Raw genomic sequence first — 24,626 nt, forward strand, 5'->3', positions numbered from 1 at the left:
AAACAATAAATAAATAAAATAAAAAAGTAAATAGTAATTCAACTTTTATTCTTATTATAAATTTTATCATATAAATCATCACCAAAAATATTATTGTATTGTAATGTAAACAATTCATTTGGCGCTAATAAAAAAATGGATATTAGAGTGGGGTAGGTTATTGATTTCTGTGTGGGTGCCATGTTGGGAGGGAATACCATGGAGGGTGTCTCTTGGACATACCATACGCAGAAGTCTACAGAGAATAAATAGGAGGGGTAGTTGCACCATTGACCCAGTGTTGAGTTGACATACGGTCAGTTCAGTCACTCGAACGTAATTCATCTTACGCCTTTGAAGTTTTTTATCTACGTATGTGAATTGTTAATAATTGTAGTAAAATCCTTGTGAAATTAACAATCCAATGCAATCCAAAACACTGCCCTTTCTTACTTACGTTCCAACCGTACAACTTTATATCCAAATCATCGGCATGTATCTAGTGTTTTAGGTATCTCATAAACGTTTTTCTAACAAAAATTGAATAAACATTCGTGACATCTAGTAATCACGTGAATGCGTATCTCGTGTTGCAATTTAATTTAAAGATATCGGTAACATTGATAAACCAATATGCAACGATAATCAGGCCTTAGTAGCGGTCAATTTTTTTGAAGAAAATAAATTTTTAATGACATAATTTTCATACGGTTGATCGACATTTGATCAAACTAAAAAAAGTACAAACTTAAAGAAACTTCTTTGTGAACAGTTTTCAAATTGTTTTTTTATTTGTAATTTAAATCAACTTATAAAATTGTTGATCATGCTAGAGAAAAACGAAAGGGAATCACTGCTTCTTCTTTAAAAGAATTAACCAGCATTGCAAGAAATCGCTTGTCATTACCTTTGGATGCAGAACTTACAATTGTTCTAGAACAAGATGGTGAGATCTTAAATAGCTATTTTGATGTTAACATGTGAGTAAGTTGATAATTTAAGTTTTGTCATTACTTTTATATTAGGAACGGAAGTAGACGATGAAGAATATTTTGCAACATTAGAAAGAAATACTAGTTTAATGATTCTGTATGGAGATCAGAAGTGGGTGGCAGCAGGAAGCAGTAAAGCTGCTTCTCGTTATATTGTTGTTGATGATGTAGATAACATAGAAGGTGGACAAAGAGGAGATGAAATCAGAAGGCGTCAGCCAACAATAGAGCCATTAGTTTCATCATTGCATGGAGATCCATCACATATATCATTGCTTGGTGGAAATGACTTAGAATTGCTCAGTGATATGGACCCAGATAGTTTAGCTGATATAGTGCCTGACAGGTATTGAATGCATTTTAAGTATAACTTAAAATGTTACAAAATATGATACTATCATAATGTGTAATTTGTTTTAGAATCTTCTTAGAACAATTGAAAGAAGCTTCAGGCAGATTTTTAGCTGAAAAACGACAAGCACAAGAATCGATGGCCCTTCTTCAGATGTATGCAAGTGGTGGAGAGATGGAGCGAGCGTAGGCCATGTGGGGGGTGGGCGCCCTCACACTGGCTAATATGTATCGAGTGCGACGTCGCATATTTTATAAAGGTCGCCAATTACAACAAACTTTAATCCTTTTTTGGAATTGAGCCCAACACATTTATAGTGCAAAAGTTCATTGCGCTATCTTCTACCATCATATTATTCATGAAAATTGAATGTTTGCATTGTCAATGAAAATCTTGAGATTCTTATATGCAAAATGTGGAAGGATGCAACGGTGGAGAAATATGTATAGGAACTAATAAGTTCCTATTTTTGACAGGTGGTCAAAACTTATTTCTGAAATATTTGCAAGTATTTACTAAATATGTGAACATTTAAATTTATTAGCAAAAAAGAAATACATTGAAAGTTGATGCTTATCTACACTATAAGTTAATACTATACTAATGCATAGTTATACTTTTTGTTAATAGTTACGTGGTTTTAGTCTTTTCATTTTGTAAAAATTTGTGGTATAAACATACCCCTTTAGTATTATTTATTTTGTAGAATATGACATAAGGAATTGCTTTAATGCAAAATGAGGTCTTAAATAACACACGCATAGTTGAATACATGCAATTTAGCCATTAAATAATCTGAATGTACTACATAAACAAAAACTATATAGAAATATCATGTCAAAGAAAACATTCCGTCACGATGTTGTCATATCAGTATTAGAAGAAGGACGACACGTTTCGTTTATGAACTTTTGTATGTAGATATATTATACCAAGCTTTAGTTCAACGAAGATTGATGAAATGTTTAAGACTGAATTTATAGAGAAAGAATGCATCCCCATTACAATCACCAATTCATTGTACACTAAATTTAGCGTGATAATAGGAAAAAACAATATCAGCTCTTTGATACCAAAGTTATGCATTTGATAAGAAAAACTGCAGAAAAAGAAAGAAAATGTGCAGGTGTTTCTGAAAAGATTATGCATATGGAAAATAATGTTATACTGAAATAAAATTTCATTATATCTATACTTGCTATAAAAGGAAAGTCAAGTTTATAACATTCTAAGATATTATTCTAACTTTTAACACCTGTATAATGATGTTTACTGTAAATCTTAAAAGCAGCAAGTTTAATGCTTATGTTTATTCTTTACAGAAACACTTTAAACAGAATATCGTGACATTCTTTGATATATACCTTAACATCTGTATACTACAAAATAACGTTTACATTTACTGTCATTTGGATATTTAAAATGCAACGATCAGCATAGATGTATTAAAAATTAATAGCATCCAAATGTGTCAGTAATTATAAATTTGTTCTGTATGTAATTTCTAATGATCTTTCTTTGTAAGGTATTGAAAAAAGTCATATTTTACTTAAACTTTAAGACATATTAGGAAACAGTTAATATATTTAATAGAACTGCCAATTAAAGGAAACAACTGATGCTCAATAATATCCCACCCACCAATGTCCTTTAAAGATACCATTTGCTTAATATGGACATTTGACATATTGCACTGAAGAAGCATTGTTATTATTGTTATTATTATTATATTCTTACGTATATTACATATTTGAATAACAATCTTATATAGTAAAATATATTTTTACATAAGTTACGTTTTAATAGAGGATAAAAAATTTCCATCTATGAGTTGTTGTAAAGTATTGGAAGCATCCCTTGATCGATTGCAGGTGTTACGCAATTGACAGACAGCCTCTTGAAGAATAAGTTCACTTTTTAGCAATTGCTTATTAACAGTTGATAATTCTTGAGTGGCAGTGCCAATTGTTCCCTCTACCATTTGTGTAAGATCCTTATCCAAAGTTTCATTGCATTCATCTATTTTATTATGAAACATGTCAATTCAAAGATTAAACATTTTTTCTTGAGTAAATTAGATATTGTATATCGTTTGTATATATAAAATACTCAGAATACTAAATGCTCTAAATAATTAAAGTTTTAGCTGAAATAAAATAAGCTTGAGTCTGATAGAAATTTATATGATTCTGATGATTATGTTATTCCAGATATTTCTGCATCAAAATTATTAGATAATATTTTAGCAATAGCAATGCATATTGTACTACAATATTAATAAACTAATGTTGACAAAAAGAAGTTTATCTTAATACTTCCAAAGCAAATATTTAAACTTACGTAATTTTTTATGGAGCAAACTATTGTATTTTATACAATGCTTTTTTGATTTTGGTATTTTCATTTCTGGCATGCAGGTCATAGCATCAACTGCTCCACTAACACTGCTTAAACTTATTCCATCTAATAAAGATTAAATTAGATTAATAAACAGTTATTGCTATACAATAGACTTTTGTCTTTTGTATTATTATAGGCAAAGTCTTACCATCATCTGATTCTGGAGCTTCACCAGAAATTATAGTACCACAATAATTAGAAGTTCTTATAGGAGGAAATCCCATACCCTGCATAAAATATTATAATTTGTTTGTATTTTCGTTTTTAAACACTTACTAAAATGGATACAATGTAAAAATGACATACACTAACAATGCTTGCATTGTCTTCATCAGATTCTGGTGCCTCACCCGAAACAACAACAGCTTTTGGATCCATATTAATGTATTGAAATAAGATTTGTAGTTTTTGGATGAAGGTTCTTTTAATCTTTTTTTATATTTTGATACCTTATTAATAAATAAAGGATTTTAATATAATTAGTTGAAAAATAAAAATTATATGTTTAACAAATTCATAATTTTATGTACTGAAACTCATCTTTCTTTTAATAATTCATTACAAAAGTAACACAGATTTTATACTTATAAGTAGTATTAGCAAAATAATGTATAATAATTATGTATGAAAATTAGTATAACCTACGTTTTTAATCGCGATTGTTGTTGTCTAATAAAATCAATTATTGACTGTATCAAATGATTATTGTTTTATGTTATATTACATTTTTGCAACACTGTGCGATAATAATCAACGCAAAGGAATTAATATTTATTTACCACTCGTACGTCTACCAGCAAACTATTTATAACCACAATCTATGATCATTCAAGCATATACTACTTATTTTTATGTGTTTTTAATAAAAGATATTAGGAATTGATACTAATATAATTGTATAAAATTTACTTTTTTAATAAAATTGTCATTATATACTTAATTTTTTTACAGCGATATATATATTTCTTTTTCTTTTTCTAACAGATATATGTATGTGTATATTTTCTACTTATATATAATATTCTTAGTCTTCTAACACAGTATATATGTACATAGTATAAAAAAATAATTGTTATTTACAAGAATATTTAATTTAATTAATATACAATTACAATTAACCACGTAAAATATCTAATTCTTCTGGGGTAACGTGCATTCTCAATTCTTTTTCTCTTATCACATCCTGAACTTGAGTAAGAATTTGAGGTGCAACCTCTGCTGCATCAATGTAAATGCTCCTCGCCCAAGGACACAATGCAACACTTTCATGATATATTTCTTCTCCCTTTTTTTCACATAAATTATATTCTCTGAGGAGAAGCATATATAATCTCCATAACAAAGGGCAGCATTTAATTGTTGGTACCCTGTAAATTCATATTATTTTTTATTCTATAAATACAGTACGAAAAGTTAAGATAAACTAATTAAAAATGTACCTCGCAAGAGTTTGATGAAAATGTAGCAATTTATTAATTGCTGCATTCATACTAACATAATCTTTAAGTTCTTGTAAATAATGAATACGTTTTCGATTTGCCAAACACATAGCAAATGCTCTCCATAATTGAAGTTTTGTCATTTGACTGTTACATTTCCAAATGGGTAGTTCACTCTGACAGATAAATATTATGATAAAAATTTTCAGTAATGTTATTTGAAAATTATTCTTTTGAACACAGTTATACTTACTTCAATGCATGCCAGTATGGAGAGCGCAAAAAAGTTATTTGGATATAAATTTAACATATCATCTAGTTCTATTTTGAAAATGCTTTCTTCTTGAGTCCATTTGCAATGTAATTGTAAAAGTGCGATTTGACTTTCGCGTAACATCTCCTAGAATGTATAATACGTTAAATGCAGAGTGTATATTATGAATTAAACATAAAATGTATATTATAAAAGCAAAGTACCTGTATGTAATGACACCCTTTATAGTGATTTAGACAGTTTTTGAATATACTGATTATTTTATTAACGTCGGAATCTCGTACGTATAGCAAATATGCGTAACAGACAATTGTATCGCATGTTAGGTTTGGTAGAAAATGTGTATCTTCTTCGGTTTCTAAAGCACCTTCTTGTAAGAAATTTTGTACGCAACTTTCTAAATATTTTTCTACTTGTAACAATTGATTTTTTCCTTCAGGTACTATTTGTGCAATAACATTTAGTATTTGTGTTTTATGCATTTCTTTATATGATTCAGAGTTAAGCAAAATTTCAATATATGTTCGATACAAGCTTAGAAGTGCTGATCTTTCATTAAAATTATGAATTGCTTCAGGACATGCACCTTGTGATTGAATGGCCGTTTCCAAAATATTCACACAATTATCAAATTTTCCCATTTCTTTCTCTATTAGTGCATATTCTCTATAGAAATGTAAATTATTCCTATTTTCCTCCTTTTTTAAAAATTCCTTTAATGTTGTTTTCAATTTCTTTCGCCTATACAAAATACGTAACATGCATAAATTCTGAATTTCTCAGTTATAAGAAAGTAACGTAAAATAAATCTTACTTATTGTCATATTTTAATGGATCATCTTTCTGGAGAAAAATAAGCAATCTTTCAAATCTTAACCACCAAACATATATACTTGTACGTTGCAAAGAAGATAAATTCTCAGCAATTGTAAAAAATATTTCGCGTACGAAATCCAAGTATGATTCTTGTGCAGGATGAAACATGAGATACTGAGGACCTGATGTTAAATGCCCTTCAAGTATACCATTTAATAATGCTTTTCTTTGCTCATGACCAGTCATTTCACCTACCATAGGGTAGGCGAAAGGAAGCAATACTTCTGAAGTTTCTATTCCCCAATGAAATTCTTCTAATGCTAACATCTGAAAATATGAAACGAATATTATTAATGTATAATGTGAAATAAATCACAAACTTCTAAATTTTATATATTCGCACGTACTTTTAACATACAGTCTCGAGTAGGTAACAGTGGTACTTTAAGTAGAAGTAATGTATGAATCGCCATTCGAAAATTCAAATTTCTTGAAAGTATAGGATGAACAAAATCCGCGACATCATCTGGCAAAATAAATCTTCGAGAATCACCAACTAATTCTAATTCGTCTCTGCTAACACTAATCCAATGGCAATTTTCTCTCAGTGATTCTGTTCTTTGCCACAATTGATTGAGTGGTAATCTCGACATCAATATCACTTCTTCCATTCCAACTGTAAATTAATAACATTAATGAAGGAGTAATAAAATTAACATTTTTATTAATTAGAAATTACTTTACTTAATTTTTTTTCATCTATTGTTTTTTGAAAGGATAGGCAATTTTTGTCTAAACTAAGATTTAGTATGAGGTTCAAACGTATTGTTTCCCACATTTGTTCCCAAAGTCCAGTATGTCTTAAAAACGTTAGACACCAATACAACATTTCTGTTGATAATAAGTTGAATATTATTATTTCGTTTAATCTAATAGAAAGATGAAATAATTTATTTATTACATACGTAATAATCGTTCGTCATAAATACGAGGATTTGTTCTAGCTTTCTGTTTTAAAATGCAGAAACATTTTGAATATAAATCTAAAACTTTTGGTACTGTACACATTGCTACTGAAGCCTGTGTAGTCATAATAAATTCTTGCCATAAAATAAGATTTCCTGAATCTTTGTTAACTAATGTTTCAAGTTGCTTTGAGAATTCATCAGCTGGTAAAAGTTGTGTCATGAAAGACAACTTTAATTTTAATAATTTTATAGACTCCAAATTTTTCTCTAAAGCTTTTTCAACTATAGATAATTTTTTTAATGCTGTTGCTCTATGAATATCCTTTGCTGTTTGACAATTTTTCATTGTATTCTTTAGTTTTAGCTTTCTGTAATTCTTCTAACTTAATATGCCACACAGGAGTACATTCTTCTTCTTTAGATGAGGTAGAGATAGATTCCTTTCTAATAATGGTATCTTTTGTCTTGTTTTTATTTATATAATCAATATTTTTTGTATAATACCTTTCATAAGTTTCTTTCTTTGATTGTTTATAAGAAAAAAAACCAAGGGTTCTTCTTTTAACATTATAATATGGTCTAACTCTAGAACAAAGTGTATTTACAGTGTTGTTTCCTCTATCTCTGTTTCTATCTTCAAAATAAACATTTTCTACGTCTTTCTCATATCCTGATTTTCCTACTTTTTCATCGGCATATTTTCTTTTTTCCCTTTTCTTTCTTTTAACATGTTTAGACTTTCTTTTTTCTTCTAATATAGGCTTTTCTTTGCTTAAAGAAGGAACAGCATGTGTCTTTTGTTTATGTAAACATGAAAGTTCAGTTTCAGCTTTGTCCAAAGACTCAGAAGAATCATCAGGATAATTGTTAGATGAAGTCTGTTCTAAATAACTAGAGTTGTGTAACCAATTCGTTGAATCATTTCCTATAATATAAAAATAATTATTGTAGCATAAACAGTATCACAATTAATACTAATGTATAAAACATTTTATTAACCTTTTGAACAATTCTCTGATTCATTCGAATTCAGAGATTTATTTTTTTCGCCAGAATAAGCTGGAAACAAAGACATATCTCCTTGAATTTATCCTGCTAATTGTTGTAAATAAGTAACATTTCGTTTTTTATACAGGTTACTTGCATCGGCTGTTTGTCAACAATTTACGACTGTCATCAAGCTTGCATGTGTACTGCAGATTCTAGGAAATTTTTGCAGTAGTTATATAAAGTATTTGATGATTGGCTGAAATGATCACGCGGCAAAGAAATTTAAATCATGTCGCTAGATTGATATGAATTATCGCGATGATTTGTCAGATTCAAGGTCATTGAAGATGGTTTTCACTGTTCTAAGGATAAGCACGTAGTTAGAACATTATAACAGAGTTTCGATGAAATCACTAAGAGATAAGTACGTGAAGACGTCGCCCATCTTGGGAAATCTTGGATTATATAATTTTTTTTATTTTTTATGTAGGAAATTATAAACTTTCCGACCACACAGGTTAGAAGTCACTCCAATTTCTCTTAACTACGTATCATTTAAATGTTTCGTAAAATTAATACTGTAAAGTTGATCTTCGGTGCTGCATATTCATCCACTGAAGCATCTGTTTCACCGAATGTTTCACCTAGAGTGAGTATATTTTCCTTTGTATTCGGAGTATTAATTTGTTTGGGTTTACATTTAATATAGATACATATTCCAGTTTAAGATAATTTCGTAATGTAAACTTATAAAGATCAAGCCACCATATGTTTTATATTTTATTTCATCATAGGTACAGCAATTTAGAGAATTATTAAATAATCCAAGTAACAATGATATACTCACAGATTTGTTCGGAAGACGACATACATATTTACGTATTTCGATTACCGAACGGTGCAATCTTCGGTGTAAGTATCCATTAAATAATCTTTACAATTTCAATTGGAATAATTTGACGAGGCGTTACATTTATTGTAGGTTTATACTGTATGCCAGCAGAAGGAGTTAAGTTGACAAAAAATGATGGTATTTTAAGAATAGAAGAAATAATTAAAATTGCTCATTTATTTGTAAATGAAGGTGTATCTAAAATACGCTTAACTGGTGGTGAACCAACTGTTCGAAAAGATATTGTGGATATTATTGGTAAATAATTTTATTTTTAACATACACAGTATATTGAGTTTCCTGATGTAACAAGAATAATTATTGCAGCTGGTTTGAAACAATTGTCTGGTTTGAAGCAAGTTGCAATTACCACTAATGGATTAACATTAACACGTCAGTTACCATCTCTTCAACGAGCAGGATTAGATGCAATAAATATTTCATTAGACACCCTAAAAGAAAATCGTTTCGAGCAATTTACTCGTAGAAAGGGATGGTCTAGAGTTATGGCTGCAATTGATTTGGCTATTCAATTGGGTTATAATCCAGTAAAGGTAGAAAAAGTTTAAAAAAATGTACACAATTCCGTATATACAGTTACTTATATAAAGCAAATTTTAGGTGAACTGTGTAGTAATGAAAGGTTTCAACGTGGATGAGATAGTCGATTTTGTTAATTTAACGAAAGATCGTCCGATTGACGTACGTTTCATCGAATACATGCCTTTTCAAGGGAACGAGTGGAACGAGAATAAAATGGTTTCTTTTAAAGTAATGAAAAAGCTTATTAGAGATACATATCCTGAGCTGCAACGTCTTTCAAACGAATATAACGATACATCTAAAGTGTGTAACATAGCAAATTACATAACATCTAATTTAATTACATGTATGTTATTAACAAGACTACTTTTTTCAAGTAGGCGTATCATGTACCTGGATTTACAGGACAAATCGGATTCATTACATCGATGAGCGAACATTTTTGTAGTTCCTGTAATCGATTAAGAATAACAGCAGATGGAAATTTAAAGGTTTGCTTATTCGAGGGGAAAGGGGAAGTGTCCCTTCGAGATGCTATACGTAACGGTGCGTCTGACGATATTTTAAAAGAAATGATCGGTGCTGCGGTACAACGTAAAAAGAAGCAACACGCAGGTATTATGTTTTATCTTTAATCTACATGATTCATGAAGGATCATAGCAGGTTGCATCGTAAAATATTCAGCTGTATGTGAAGCGATAACGTTTATATGTTGTCGGCAATATGTGTGTTTCAGGAATGATCAATCTATCCCAAATGGAAAACAGGCCAATGATTCTGATCGGGGGTTAATCGATTATTACGAAACTATTAAGTTAATACGAAACGACGTATCGAAACTATGCGTACAAACGTTATCGCTCGATTTACTTGTGACTAGAGAATTTCTTTTGACAAAACTAACACTTGTTTGTGCTTACAGTTGAAAAGAAACGCGTGTACGTCAGAAGTCACAGGTATTTACAACACGATATACCACATCAGTTTTTAACATTATGCACAGTACCTCGAATTGGAAGTTACGCAACTATAAGAACGGTTTCCTCGCTGTCGCACGTGGATCCAAGTGGGAAAGTGAGCATGGTAGATGTCGGTTCGAAAAACGAGAGTAAACGCGTCGCGATAGCAAGAGGAATCGTACAAGTTGATTCGAACATAAGTAAACTGATAGCTGAGAATAATGTGAAAAAGGGTGACGTGTTGTCTGTGGCACAATTAGCTGGTATCATAGCCGCGAAACGTACTTCCGATTTGATACCTTTGTGTCATCCACTTTCGTTATCCTACGCAAACGTATCCCTACGTTTGAACGAAAAACTGCATCATGTAGAGATTACCGCGGAAATTAGGTGTACCGGTAAAACTGGTGTAGAGATGGAAGCCCTGACAGCCGTGAGTATCGCGGCTTTAACAGTCTACGACATGTGCAAATACGCGGCTTCACCTAAATCAATGAAAATAGCAAATATCGAGTTAGTTTCAAAAACCGGTGGTACAAAGGGTGATTTTTTTAGAAACTAAATATCCCATTCCAGTAGCGTGTAACATGTATGATATATAACGTATGTATATAAAATTTGAGGGATTATAGTTTATTCTGCTCAGCGCGATATCGTTGAATTGTTGGGTATTTTTATATGTTTATATTTGATTATTAAGTAACAGTTGTTATAGTATACGAATTTTATGTACGCGTGTATGTATGTATATCTGTACGTATGAGTGGAGAGTAAGAAAATTTCGGTCGTGTTTTAAACAACCTAGCGTTTCGTATCTTTTTTTGTGTTTTTATCGAGAAAGTCTACAATTTATTCTTTTTTAACACGTATGCATACAATGATTTTACAATCACGTTTCTACGAAATTTCTACGATAAGCGACAAGTGGTATATACACCTATATCTGTTGAAAAAAAAAAAATGATCAAACCGACGAATTATAATATATCTATTGTTTGCAAACCCACGAAATAATTGTGACTAAACATTCTATCCTTCACCTCATAAATTTTCCTAATGATTCTGATGACATTGAGCTTCGAAATGTGTTTGATTTTGATAAAAGCGAGACCGTTGCATAATTAAAAGCAAATAGACGCGTCAGATAAGGATGATAAGAATGGGCTGAGTCGTCGGCGCAATCGCAAATATCGGGAGCATCGCGAGGCGCCACTGCACCCTGATTTTAGCTTTTTCGTTTCCTCGAGCAGGAGTAGCTTTCAGTATTTGGAACGCTATCGAAGCGCGCTGTTCTTCAAGCTGTTTCTTCGTCGTATTTTTCAATGGTCGAGCGTTGAAACGTAGCCGCGCTAATGAGTTACCTTCACGTTCTTCCTTAATAAACAGAAAAGAAAAAATCCACCAAACGTCGCGCCTCTTTCTATCGATAAATTCACCGTTATCGTCGAAATTTCATCCGTTAAATCGCCGATATATTTGTTTTTTCTTTTATAATCGGGGATCAATTGGCAAAAGTATCGAGAGGAAAAGTTATCGTTATCTCGTGACGAGATCGAAGTTACCGACAAATTTCGCGAGTGAAAAATCTTCGTTTAATTATTTGCAAAAACCAAAGAAAAAAAAAAAGAAGGAAAAATCACTTACATGAGTACCTCGAAGAAATTGTTCGGGAGATGGAGGACGAGGAATGGTAACGATCAAAGGATGACGGTGAGATCATCGATGGTTTACGGAGACTCGTCGGAATGTCAAAGGAACAGGGAAAACAGCGAATGAAGATGAAAAAGTTTCGTACGTAAAAAAAATGGCACCGTTCCATGGCATGGCCCTTATATTGCTTGGAATCGGGTACCTGTTACACGCAGAACCGCCTTCCGGTCATCGGAACTTAGGTACAATCAATCTCAAACTGTACAATTTAAAAAATCGCAAATTTCCGCGAATTTTATCATCGATCATGTATTGACGATTATCGAAATTCTCTTATGCGTATCGAGTTTCACGGGACGAGGTCGATTAGAAAAAACAAAAGTCAATTTTTCGTGAAATTCGCGTCGATGAGATGCTCTTAATCGTCGGGTCTCGTGTCGTTTGAAAAAAAAAATAGAAAAAAAAAGGTCGAGATATAGGAAAGGTAAAAAGGTTTCCGATGGTTCAAGCGTGATACCTGAATTTTAGCGGTGCAACGACTCGACGAGGGAAAACCGGACAAAGGGGAACGTTCGCAACGAGGGACGAAGAGGACGTATTTTTATAAAGACTCGACTCAAAAAGTGACCGCCGTTGTGGGACAAACTGTTGTGCTGTTGTGTCGTGTTCAGAACTTGGGGAACAGAACCGTGAGTTTCACGTCACTTTGAATAATAGTGCCGCGTTGCATTCGCTTACCAACTACGTTAGCAACTTCCGAAACAATAACGTCTCGAATCCCAAGAAAGCAACGTTACATCACCGAGTACACGCACACACACACACACCTTCAATTGGATTTACCCGAGATCACGTTGCGCCGTTTACACTTTGCCGAGATATACTTTCCTTTCGAATTGCCGTAGAAACGTCGAAGAAACAATCTCGAGTTTGGAGAGAGAGAAGCAATTTCTTATCGAACGCAAAGCGCGGATCATTAGAAGGATATGCTTGTTTAATTTCGGCGAATTGCCATCTCGATTTATTTGGAATTACGTTTCCCCGGAAGTACACTTTCGCAACTGTAATTACCGCGTAGGCCGGTGGCTGAAATGTTGGGTAGGATGTTCCTTCCGGTAAATATTTCACTTGTATAAGCCGCGTGTACTTACTTACCTTCCACTCTCCGAAGCATCGTGTACCGTACAAATTTCCATCTCTCTGAGAAGAATATTACACGTGTAATTGCAATTGCAACACAATTGGAAATTCTCGAAAGAAAATCTCTGGGAGTAGAAGGTAGCTGAGAAGCAGAGAGGAAAAAAGTGAAAATTATGAAACGCGACACGGTCTCGTTTGTTTCTCTCTCTCTAGTGTAAACGTTCAACCTGTTCGTTAATTAATACGAGGAAGGATTGCCGGCATCTGGCATGAAAAAACATCGCTTTCGTTGCAACTGTTTTTCAAGCAATTAACGCACGCTCTCCTGATTTCCTTAATTAATGGATAAGCGATTAAACGCGTTGCGGTACGAAAAGTCTCTCCTTCCTCTGGCTTCGTCTCGTTTTCTCTCTCCTCCCTTTATTTCACACTGGAGAAAACATCGTTTATCTCTTTCACAATAGAAACGTTCTTTTTCCCCTCTCCGCAACGATTTCAGCACAGAGGTTTCCATACGAGTTTCCGATTCCCGGGATGTAACGTTCGGTTTTCCAATTAGAATCTCCTGCAATCGATTCTGGGTAACGAAACACGAACAGGAAGCGCGTATAACTCGACAGCGTGAAACGGCCTAACCTGTTCGGCTGCATATTTCAAAACGCGATAGAGAAATTTTGACGAAAGTAGGAAAAAATTCGGGAGTTGCGAATATCGCGGTATTTAACAAGGTAGAGAGAGAGAGAGAGAGAGAGAGAGAGAGAGAGAGAGAGAGAGAGAGAGAGAGAGAGAAGAGAATTTTCCGTCTACCTGATCGTCGAAATTTTGTACTAGGTGTCTTGGATTCGAAAAAGGGACTTACACATCTTAACGTCCATGTCGGTGACTTATACGAGCGACGCAAGATTTACGATAGTCGGCAATCCGGAGCACGACGACTGGAATCTACGAATAGATTACGTGCAACCACGGGACGCCGGCATTTACGAGTGTCAAGTTAATACAGAACCGAAGATATATAGGGCGGTTACTTTGAAAGTTTTGGGTGAGTTTCTGTCTCCTCCCGTCGATCCTCTTCCTCGCGATGTTTACGTTCATTTGCCGTGGAAAATGTTCACTTTCGGAACGGTTCCTCTGTCGCGTGCATGTACACTACCGTGCATAAGTATTTGGACACTATGCAGGAAATATAGTTTAAATAAAACTCTCTAATATAGTTTTGGCTTGCAATCTTATCCCAGGCGACCCACGTAATGTTTTTAAATACCAATGAAAATAACATTTCACATGAATTAGTATAAATGAAAAAGCAATAACTGAAATCGACTTCGTGTGTTTCGAAAATTTCATGAAAAATTATTACCCCAATACATGTTGTGCCAACTGTGAAACATGGAGGTGGTAATGTAATGTTTTGGTGCAAATAAAGTGGACAATTTAGTAAGAATAGATGGAATTCTACGAAAAGAAAAATATTTCAATATTTCAGGTGGACACATAGACGAACGCAATATTTCTTAATTTTCATTAATTTGTTGGTACATTTATTATCATATACTATTGGGTTGGCCAGAATGTTCGTGCGGTTTTTCAAGTTGGCTAACGTAACCAAGTTGATGCAAACGATTTTTTACAGTTGTTTTTGATACTTGGAGCTCCTGTGCCACTTCTCGTGTTGTGTAACGAGGATTATTTTTTATTTGTTCGTTGTCAATCTCTCGTGGCCGACCAGTTAGTGAATCGTGAAGTGAAAAATCCCCGGAACGAAATTTCGCAAACCACATTTGGCATACGCATTTTTTGATGACATTCTCCCCGTACACCTCACAGATCTTCTTAGATGTTTGCGACGCGTTTTTGCCTTTTTTAAAATAAAACAGCTTAATGTGCCGGAAATGCTCCTTTTGGTTTTCCATCTTTCAACTTCCGCCAAACTTACCAATTGAACTGGATTAACAAACTCTTTAGATATAATTTGAGGTTAAGTGTTACCTATCAAATGACAAGAAACTGAAGTTAGTTGCACTTTGGAACGCCTGAATTGAGGAATCGCCAGAAACCGCACGAACTTTCTGGTCAACCTAATACATCCTAGATCTTCTACACCTCAACGACATTCATTGTTGAAGTATGAATCTTTTAATTAGATCGCATCGAGTGTCCAAATACTTATGCACGGCATATACTTATGCCTACGAAACTTTCCGACGGATTAGAGAGACGAGGGCGCCAGTCTACTTTGCGTAATCTTCAACAGCTTTCGAATAGCTTTTTCGTAAAGGTCCGGCTGTTCCAGTTAACGTTCGAGCGTTCAAATCTTCCTCACCGTCGCAACAAGTATCGGTTCTCCTCCTCCTTCAGTACGTTTTCTTCCAGGTTCCTTCTTTACTTGGCTCTACTTGTCGGTTCGAGTAAACGAAACTGGTTAAGAATACGTTTCACCTATTCGAGAGCATCTTTTATTCACCGATACTTTATTATACTCGCGAGAGTTGGAATTATAAGCTTCCTACCGATGAACTTTTAAGCCGAACGAACGGCGATAAAGTTTTCGGCGAACGCGTTAATTCGCGTCGCAGATTTCACGGTGAAGTTTCAAGTTTTCTTCGTCTCGTTCGTATATCAGATGTGCAGGCGAAGATCACGGGACCAGAAGACGTGTACGTGAAGAAAGGTAGCACGATCAGTCTCACCTGTATCGTGAACGTGCAGGATATTCCTCCGAGCAACGTGACTTGGTACCATGCCGGCGCGGTGATCGATTTCGATGGTCCAAGGTGTGCAATTTTCCTTTTTTTTTTTCGTTGTGTTTAACAACGTTGTTCTAGTCTATCTCAATTATTTCTCAGTTATCTGTTAGGTCGTCCCGGAAGTTCGTGTCGAAAGCAAGAAACGTTTGAACGAAAGTCCGAGAAAATACTATAGCGACGACATAGTGATCTTACAAGGGAACTTCGGTAACCCGAAATGTCCGATTTTTTTGAAACTTTGTGGGTTTATAGGGGACCTCGGTAGAAGTATCGGGCAATATTTTTTATCGGCCCAATTTCTGTTCTTCGGGGTGAAAACAGCCCTTGAATGAAGATAAGTGTACCCTATTTCCCTGTATATCTTTAAAACTATAGTAGATATAAAAAAATGTTTATAATAAAAATTAAATGGCCTTGTATGCCTTATAAGACTGTGCTATAAAAAATCTTCCACTACCGTTGTGAAAAATTTTTCATTTTCTATCATATCGAAAAATATGTCAAATAATTTTATATTAAATATTAATTTATATAAGTGCTGTCATCGTCGCACTTGGAACGATGCGTTATCAGGTACCAAGTATGTGTGCGAATCTTTGGTATTTTTTTTTTAATCTTTCTTTGGTACTTTGGTATTTATTTGCATTTATTTGACATATTTTTCGATATGACAGAAAATTAAAAATATTTCACAATAACGGTAGTGGAAGATTTTTTATTTAAAAAAAGAATTTTTATTAATTTAATAGCACAGTCTTATAAGGCATAAAAGGCCATTTAATTTTTATTATAAACATTTTTTTATATCTACTACAGCTTTGAAGATATAACAGGGAAATAGGGTACACTTATCTTCATTCAAGGGCTGTTTTCACCCCGAAGAACCGAAATTGGCCGATACTTCCCTCGAGATCCCCTAAAAACCCACAAAGTTTAAAAAAAATCAGACATTTCGGGTTACCGAAGTTCCTTTGTTAGCAAGAGGAAAGAAAAAATAGAGAAGAGTTGTGGAATGAAAGGTGTTCAGGTTTTTTTTATAAAATTTAAAGATTCGTTGGAAATATCGAATACTACAGCGACGTCATAATTAATGGTCGTTCAAAAAAAGAAAAAGAAAAAATTAGAGAAGAGTTGTGGAATGAAAAGGCGCTCAGGTTTTTCTTATCAAATTTAAAGATTCGTTGGAAATATCGATCTAAATTATAAAATTCGACACGAATTTATGGGATGATTTAAAGAGCTTGGGAGTTTGCCTCTGGAAGGAATGCGGGTCTGCCTTCTCTGACACAGTTGTAGAAATAGGGCACACGTATCGTCATTGTTGACTGAACGCGATAACATCGACGAATCGAATCGTATAGCACCGCGTGGCGGAAGATTCGAGCGGCGCGGGCAAAGTTGCCCTTTTTTGCCCGCGAGCCGCCCCGGGGGCAAACTCTTGAGCACCGCACGTTACACCGTTTCTGTAGCCTCACGATCACCTCGATTATCCGAAATCGCGACGATTATCACAGGGAAGCGATCGAAAAATCGCCTCGAACGTTACTCGAATTCGTAATAATGTGTTTGTACGTTCGATAGGGGTGGCGTGTCCCTGGAAACGGAGAAAGGTAAGAACGGGACTACCAGCAAGCTGCTGATAACACGCGCTCACATCGAGGACAGCGGCAATTACACGTGCGTCTCGAGCAAGATTGCCCCGGCTAGCGCGATGGTTCACGTGTTGAACGGTGAGGATAAAGCTTCTTCTCCGTGAAAGACGAAGGAAGAGAGAGAGAGAGAGAAAAGAAAACGCCCGCTTTATTCCATCAAACCCTCAAGATCCCTTAGTTGAAGCATCAAAGCGGCGTCGAGATACCTTAAGAACATCTCGCGAAAAGACCCCTGCTGAAAGGTTTACCAGAGGAAATTTCACCGGAGTACTTTCGATCGCTTCGTTGCATGTCAAAGTTCGTCGTGAACGAGTGGATAGTTACACGGGGTGAACGAAGAGAAAAAGGGGAGAAAGAGAAGGAAACCGAAGGTGGGGGTGGAATGAAAAGAGGCGGAGAGAGAACATTTCAGAAGTTTACGAATGCGATAAATGTTAGAAAAAGGGGCGAGGGAGGGGAAAGAAAATCGCGTAGTTCCTCTCGAACGTGTGCCTGTACGTTCGTAGGAGAGAAACTCGTTATAGTTTTCTCGTTAGAGCGTTAATGAACAAATCGGACCAAACACCGAGAGGGACGAGGGGTGGTCGGAACGAAGAGCAAGCCGCGAATTGAAATTATATAAATTCGGACAGAGCTGAATTCGCACTCACTCTCTCGTTACGTAAATTTCGCTTGTCCGGTGAAATATTTTCGCGAAGCTCTCCCTCGAAAAAAGAAGAAAAACCGAAAAAAAAAAGAAATTTCCTCCGCGTCCGATGTCCCAGTTCCCATGAATCATCCCGACGATAGATCAGAACGGACTTTTCTTTCCAGGCGAACATCCCGCGGCGATGCAGCACGGTGGCACCGGCAACATCAACAAGAGAGCTATTTTATTCAGCCTGGTCCTGCTAGTGGACACGATCTTTCGGTGAACGAGCATCTCTTACCCGAGTGGCTGTCTCCGTCAAGGCGTACACCATCGTCGTTCTCGCCAACCCTTGCTCCACATCCAGATGCAGACACGTCCAGAGAAGAGGAGAGAGGAGACCCGGTGTGTGATTTACGAGCTTCGACGTTTATCGCGCGAACTGAATTTTCTATGAATCCAAAGGGAGAGAGAGGGAGAGGGTGGGAGAGAAAGAGAGAGAGAGAGAACTCCAGAACCCGAAACTCACCGTCGAAATACATATTGTACTATGGAGAGGAGAGACGACTCGTTACAGAGCGCGTCGTGCGGCGAATTTGATGCGTTTTCGATCTTGTCGTCAGACCTGTGACACTGTAACATTCCTGTAGAATAATAAACACATTCGCTGTTCGCCTGTGTACATGAAACAAAAAAAAAAAAAAGTAAAAAGAGAAAACGGAGTAAAAGAACGATTTGTTAATAGACACAATACATCTGTCAATTAACACTGGTTTATCACGTTTATTCGTACATCGATCTCCTCCGATTGCCGCGTTGAACACGCTGAACGCGTGTCTCTCCGTTCGTCATCGATCGCTTCATTTTTCCACATTTCTCTTTTTTTCACCTCTTTTTCGTTCGCTCTGTCGAAAACAGAATAGCAAGTGCGAGTCGGTTTTTAAGTTAATTTCCATGTAACGTCGAAGTATCGACGCGGTTCGCACGATTAACTGGATTATCGGTATTAAACCTGGGCCACGTTTTCCGATAATGGAAGGGACAGTTTTGCAAGTACAGCTGCGCGTGGACCGGAAGCAACGCGCACACGTTGCGAACGCTGCTCTCATTTTATGGAAATCGCGGAGGAGCGTCTGTTAGGCGATCGCCGCGAAACGGAGACGAGGACGCATCGCCTGATGCAAATTTATGGGAAAACGGACCGTTCGTCCTCTGCGACCGTGCAAGCGATGCGACGTTTCCCTCCTTTCATCCCTTGCGTCGTCCAGTTTCGCGTGGAAAATTTTTGGAAAATTTTTCTGCAAAATTAACGAGCTCGTGATTTGTCCCTTCTCTTTGTCTAAACACCGGCTTAACGAAGTAAACGCGAACTGGACGACGAAATTGAACAGGTAAGGCTCCTCTTTCTACGGAAGCTTTTTTTTCCCGCGTTGCTTCTTTTTTCACGTACAACGAGAGTGGTTAAGCAACGCAGATTCAGCGTCCCGATTATTAAGCTAATAAGCTCGCGCGCTGATCCTTTCAGGTCTTTATCCTGTTTATCCAAGCATTTAAACTCTCGTATAATATCTTGCGAGCTGGGCTCGAAATCTCGTATGAATGTGCTCGGTGTATAAAGCGGGCGAGTCCGGTGCCGCTTTGCACTCCTCTCCCTTTTACGGAGAAAACTGAACCGAAGTAAATAGCAGCTCGACTTGCAATTTCTTCTACTTAGAATCCCGCGACGAGAATTTCAATTAAACGGAAACGAACTCTTTTGTATTACCACGAACGATCATCGTTCTACGTGACGAAGGGGAAAAATGTCCTAACTATCCAGATCGTTCTTTCACAAATCGACCAAATATGACCTTATTCCACTTCGATTCTCATTCAAAACTCGACGAAACTACTGGTATTCTCTCGCGGAGAGAGAGAATGCCCCAAGTTCCGTCTGGTAATTGGTGTTCCACAAGAGAGAAGGAGAGAACACGTTAATGGTCGGATTCGAAGATCGTTCGTCTAACAAACGATTTTTTTCCTCCTTTTTCCCCCCCTCGAAAACGTTTCGCGAACTCTGAGTTTAACGAGATTCTGAACACCGTTTGTTATCCGTGAAAGTTAAGTTCCCGGTAGATTTAAGAGCGGCACCTGTAAGCTCGCTAGACGACCGGAGTTTTAGCGAATTTGTTATACCAGAAGATACTCGGCACATTCACAGAGAGCGAGAGAGGAGAAAGTCTATAGGTAAGTTTCTTCCTACGGTATCTAACGACTCGGCCAGCTCGAAGTTAATGAGCTCGAACAAGGCGACCGTAATTTTCCAAGCACTTGGTGCACTTTGTTCCGGCTCGTCGACGAGAGGATTACGAATTACCGATCGATGAAAGTATCCGTACAATTACCTCTCCGTGAGATTCAACCGGCCTGGACGAGCGTGGAAACTTGCACGTTTGCAGTTAGCAAGTTTTCCAGGAAAATCGATAACACTTCTTCTTCCTTCTTCCTTCTCCGACACTTCTTTCGACGCATTGTCGGGAATTCTATAGTTTTCATTGAGGAGAATGGGATCGCCGATGGTTGTCACGTAAGCACGGAGAATGCAAGTTGAATTATACGAGGAATGCACTGTACACGCAAATATCGGTTTTACCGAGGATAAGAAGAGTGGAACGCTTCTCTCTCTCTCTCCCTTTTCTTCGCGAGAACTCGCAATAAAAGCGGCTGGCATAAATCAACTATGAATTCTTCTTCCCTCCTCCCCCCCCCCATCGCTTCTTTTTCCTCGCGTTCGTTCGCGTATCACGGTGCATTCGAATCGACAGGTTTGCTTTAAAAAAGATAAGGCGCCCGCCGATCCTCCTCCACTCCGCCTTCTTCTTTCCATCGACTTAACGCCGCGATACATTTACGATTAATGGAGATGCATCAGCCCGGGTCGTAACGATTTCTTTCTGTCTTTCTCGAGAGAGAGAGAGAGAGAGAGAGATAGAATACCATCGGCTTCGAGACGCCGATCCTCGAGATTTCCTCGACGCGGAGGAAAGTACGCCCGCGATAATTAGGACAATTTTCAACTTTCAATCGGAACTTTCGCCTGGATTCGAATTATCATCGTTATCGGAGGAAAAGGAGTTCTTCTTTTTGTCGGAGATTTGTCGAACGGTTCGTTGTCATTTTGCACACGGCGTTGTTATTATTTTAGCGCGAGAAAGTTACGGAGAGTTATTTCCTCGGGAAAAGTTTCCTCCGGGACGATCGCGATAATGTATATTACGCAGTTGGAGGAGGGAGAAATTAATTGAAAGGACGAGGAAGAAATCGATGAGATTCCTTCCTCTACTTTGATTCCTCCTTTTCTTTCTGTACGTAATTCTGCCTGGAGGAGTATGGAACGATGGAAATTGAAATGAAAGGCAAGTGTTTTGAAACGTTTTGCTTTTTGTCGCTAACTCGATTAGAAACAGAAATACGTCGCCTGTTTGAATTTTTCTTACGAAGCTCTGTAGGAAAACTTGGTAGAGGATAAGGCGGAAAAGGAAAGGTTATTAAGGGCGTTTTCGTCCTGGGCCTCCTAGTGGACTCGTCGGTAAGGCTTTCTAGGAGACCCGTGCCTTAGACACGAGAGGGACTGATGTCAGAAGTTGTATATATACAAATAGGAGCCTTTATAAGGACTAGCGAGAACTTGTGGTTAGTCCGTCCCTCTGGTGGCAGAGCGCAGAACTGTCGTTACACTTACATTTCGCTACGAAATTTGTGTTTGCATATAAACGACAAAAAAGTTACTACCTTCGCAATATTTTATTTTATTCAATTCTTTCCTTAGGTGTTCGTAATTCCCCTACTCGTCCAAGATTTCCTTCGCGGTTAAGCCTCCTTTATTCCTTTCTTTCGCGTTGTTCTGCAGCGTCTCGGATAGACATAGGAGCCTGGTTCGAAATGTGAATTCGCGCACCGAGTTGGTGGGGAAATTGAATTTGGCCTTTATATCGAGTCCAGCTGGGGGAAATTGTATTTACGAGCCAGACGATATCCATTGCCGTGCACGATGAAACTTTTATACCTTGTTTAGCTATAGAGAGCATCCCACTTTCTTCTATCCCGCGAATCGAGTCTAACTTCTCACTCAACGGCGATTATCAACGAACTTTCCGTTGTTCAAACGCTTAGACGAGAATTTCAAAAGTGGTGCGGTTTAATTTATCCTTCGACAGCATGAACCAGCAGCAGAACAAGCAAGCCATCGAGTTCCGTTCCTCGAAGACGAACTTACGAAGGCCGAGTATGAAACAAGTTCAATTTCCCGAGGTGATTGTTCGATAGTAACAACGACACGTATACGAGAGGTGTATCAGGTTAATTCGCGTTTACGTTGCCCGCTGAAACCATTGGTATCGTAACGAATGGTTACAAATATCGAGGTACGCGTATATTTCGCTACAGAGGTTTGTCACATTTTCTCTTTTTGGCTTCCGTTATGTATGAATTTGTGCAGGCGTCACGATCTTGAGGATGAAGCTCAACCCTTTACTGGTTGATTAATTGATCAACCCGCTACGGCAGATTTTAACGCGTAACGTGGGTGACCGACGGTAAATTTTTAACCGCGGCTGCAAAATTTCTTATTTTGGGCGTATCGTTTTGAAAATTTAAAATTCGGTTTAATCAAGTAAGGTGGAAGTGCGTAAAGGAGAAAATGAAGTTATTTTCAGCCGTCACAGTAGGGAGACCCTTTAACTTATGTCACATTGGCGAAATTAGAAGCTCCACCTCAACGTCTCTCCTGGCAAGGAGGTGGAAATTTCTTGGATTTTCCTGCTTTTCCTGACGCTTCATCGGTGTGACCACGAGCCTCTCGCGCGTTATAAAATAATTTTCAGCAATTAAAGTCTCTAACTTGCAACAATCGTGAAACGTCTAAAACGAAATTCTCGACAGCTGCAAGCTTGTTTCTACTAACGACACTCGTGAACCGTGCTCCGCTACAGTATCTATCGTTTCAGATTAAGAAGAGGGCGATGTCAGGCATTCTCGGTCTCTCCCAAAGTCGCGTGTTCTTCCACAAACGTGGCGATCGTGGCAAGGTACGTGAAACGATTAGGTAGAAATATATTTCGGTAAAAGGTCGACGTCGTCGAGGAAACCCAGTCACAGATTAATCGACGCTCTGTCTCGTACGGAAACATGCGCAGGTTCCCAAGTATCAGAACACCTATCGGCTGGAACCGTTTCATTACTTCGACATCGAGGTGGTCGATAACATGGTGAAAGACATAATGGAGAGTAGACTGTCCTGGACGACATCGTATCATCCGAATCAAATGGCGAAATTGTCCTTCGAGATTGGAGCCGAGTTGCAAAAGGCACTCTGCAAAAAGGATTACGATAGGTAGTAATGCTCGACACGTTCGCGTTCCACGCTATAAACGCGAGAAACGTTTGCGATCCCGGCGACTCTCAAACTGCCTCTCGTATTTTATCGTAAATTCTTTCGCAACACCTTCCGCCCCCTCCCTCCTCCTCTCCTCCACGGCTAAACAATCGTTTCTCTCTTGTGTTTTTCATTTGAAATTCAATGCTCGAAATCCAGGCTGCGAGAGAGTCCAGTTGCATCGCGAGCGCCGGAAATATTTCTCCAGGTTTGCTCTTGGAAGAACTGTTTCCGCTCGAGGACCGGTTCTACCTCGCGCACTACAGAGAATGCATATTGTGTAACGCTTGTTCTCTTCTTGTTACAAGGTACAAATTAGTGGTACAGGTGACTATAGTTCAACGTCTTGATCAAAGTATCCACGCGGGGTTTCAGTGCCTTTGGGACGTGGACCGGGACAATTATTCCTACTATGTTTTCCAAAACAACCATATCTACGCGTGGTGTTGCGTGTTCGCTACGTACTTCGAGTGAAATGTCCCTTACAGTTACAGTTAAATCGTACTCCGCCGTATTTCTGATGTATTCGTTGCAATTTCGAAATAATTCTTGACGATACGCGCAGTTTGCGCTCTTTTTCGCAACGTACAACGTTCCTCGCGCGCATAATCACGGGAGTAAACGTCGCGAGTTTTACGAGGATTACGAGGACATCAAATTTATCGGGGGTATTTTTTGCAACAGCGCGTCTCACGCTGGACGGCGATCCTTTTTTTATCGGTTCGACCGGAAATTATCGCGACGCGACACTGTCAGAAACGGGGAGAAAGAGGGGGATGTGAAATTTGAAA

The 24,626-nt window shown here is 37.2% G+C and overlaps 6 protein-coding genes across 8 annotated transcripts; 4 read left to right on the forward strand and 2 right to left on the reverse strand.

Annotated features, from left to right (window-relative positions):
* Nucleotides 1-795: 795 nt before the first annotated feature.
* On the forward strand, nt 796-1,624 carry LOC108577816 (DNA fragmentation factor subunit alpha-like; the record flags this gene model as incomplete). The annotated part of the gene is made up of 3 exons (XM_017941023.1): nt 796-925; nt 1,005-1,317; nt 1,392-1,624. Coding segments are annotated over 3 exons (564 nt in total), but the record flags the coding sequence as incomplete, so codon positions are not given.
* A 1,491-nt stretch (nt 1,625-3,115) lies between these two features.
* Nucleotides 3,116-4,101, reverse strand: LOC108577831. Its single transcript, XM_017941039.1, has 4 exons — nt 4,030-4,101; nt 3,872-3,950; nt 3,664-3,786; nt 3,116-3,342 (listed from the first exon to the last, which is right to left on the reverse strand). The coding sequence occupies exons 1-4, from the start codon at nt 4,099-4,101 to the stop codon at nt 3,116-3,118; spliced, it is 501 nt and encodes a 166-aa protein (XP_017796528.1).
* Nucleotides 4,102-4,837: 736 nt separating this feature from the next.
* Nucleotides 4,838-8,372, reverse strand: LOC108577823 (protein NRDE2 homolog). The gene is given in 10 exon segments (XM_017941031.1): nt 4,838-5,090; nt 5,163-5,338; nt 5,416-5,562; nt 5,640-6,177; nt 6,251-6,579; nt 6,660-6,928; nt 6,997-7,143; nt 7,218-7,548; nt 7,550-8,145; nt 8,220-8,372. Coding segments are annotated over 10 exon segments (2,862 nt in total). The 5' UTR covers nt 8,296-8,372.
* A 230-nt stretch (nt 8,373-8,602) lies between these two features.
* On the forward strand, nt 8,603-11,247 carry LOC108577785 (molybdenum cofactor biosynthesis protein 1). Of its 2 annotated transcripts, none has more exons than XM_017940988.1 (8): nt 8,603-8,634; nt 8,701-8,859; nt 9,005-9,122; nt 9,193-9,360; nt 9,430-9,656; nt 9,724-9,948; nt 10,026-10,260; nt 10,569-11,247. In XM_017940988.1, the coding sequence occupies exons 2-8, from the start codon at nt 8,770-8,772 to the stop codon at nt 11,165-11,167; spliced, it is 1,662 nt and encodes a 553-aa protein (XP_017796477.1). In that variant the 5' UTR covers nt 8,603-8,634; nt 8,701-8,769; the 3' UTR covers nt 11,168-11,247. The 2 variants fall into 2 exon arrangements, with proteins under 2 accessions (XP_017796477.1, XP_017796478.1); XM_017940989.1 differs by lacking the exon at nt 10,569-11,247 and adding an exon at nt 10,383-10,539.
* Nucleotides 11,248-11,846: 599 nt separating this feature from the next.
* LOC108577772 (hemicentin-2-like) lies at nt 11,847-19,044 on the forward strand. Of its 2 annotated transcripts, none has more exons than XM_017940974.1 (6): nt 11,847-12,497; nt 12,784-12,944; nt 14,227-14,437; nt 16,019-16,169; nt 17,724-17,872; nt 18,608-19,044. In XM_017940974.1, the coding sequence occupies exons 1-6, from the start codon at nt 12,410-12,412 to the stop codon at nt 18,706-18,708; spliced, it is 861 nt and encodes a 286-aa protein (XP_017796463.1). In that variant the 5' UTR covers nt 11,847-12,409; the 3' UTR covers nt 18,709-19,044. The 2 variants fall into 2 exon arrangements, with proteins under 2 accessions (XP_017796463.1, XP_017796464.1); XM_017940975.1 differs by having other exon boundaries at nt 11,847-12,396.
* A 4,378-nt stretch (nt 19,045-23,422) lies between these two features.
* LOC108577738 (tctex1 domain-containing protein 1-like) lies at nt 23,423-24,309 on the forward strand. The gene is made up of 3 exons (XM_017940930.1): nt 23,423-23,488; nt 23,597-23,793; nt 24,144-24,309. Exons 1-3 carry the CDS (start codon nt 23,423-23,425, stop codon nt 24,307-24,309), a joined length of 429 nt encoding a protein of 142 aa, XP_017796419.1.
* The last annotated feature ends 317 nt before the right edge of the window (nt 24,310-24,626 follow it).

This window comes from Habropoda laboriosa, unplaced genomic scaffold, assembly GCF_001263275.1.
Source record: "Habropoda laboriosa isolate 0110345459 unplaced genomic scaffold, ASM126327v1 scaffold816, whole genome shotgun sequence".
NCBI lineage: Eukaryota > Metazoa > Arthropoda > Insecta > Hymenoptera > Apidae > Habropoda > Habropoda laboriosa.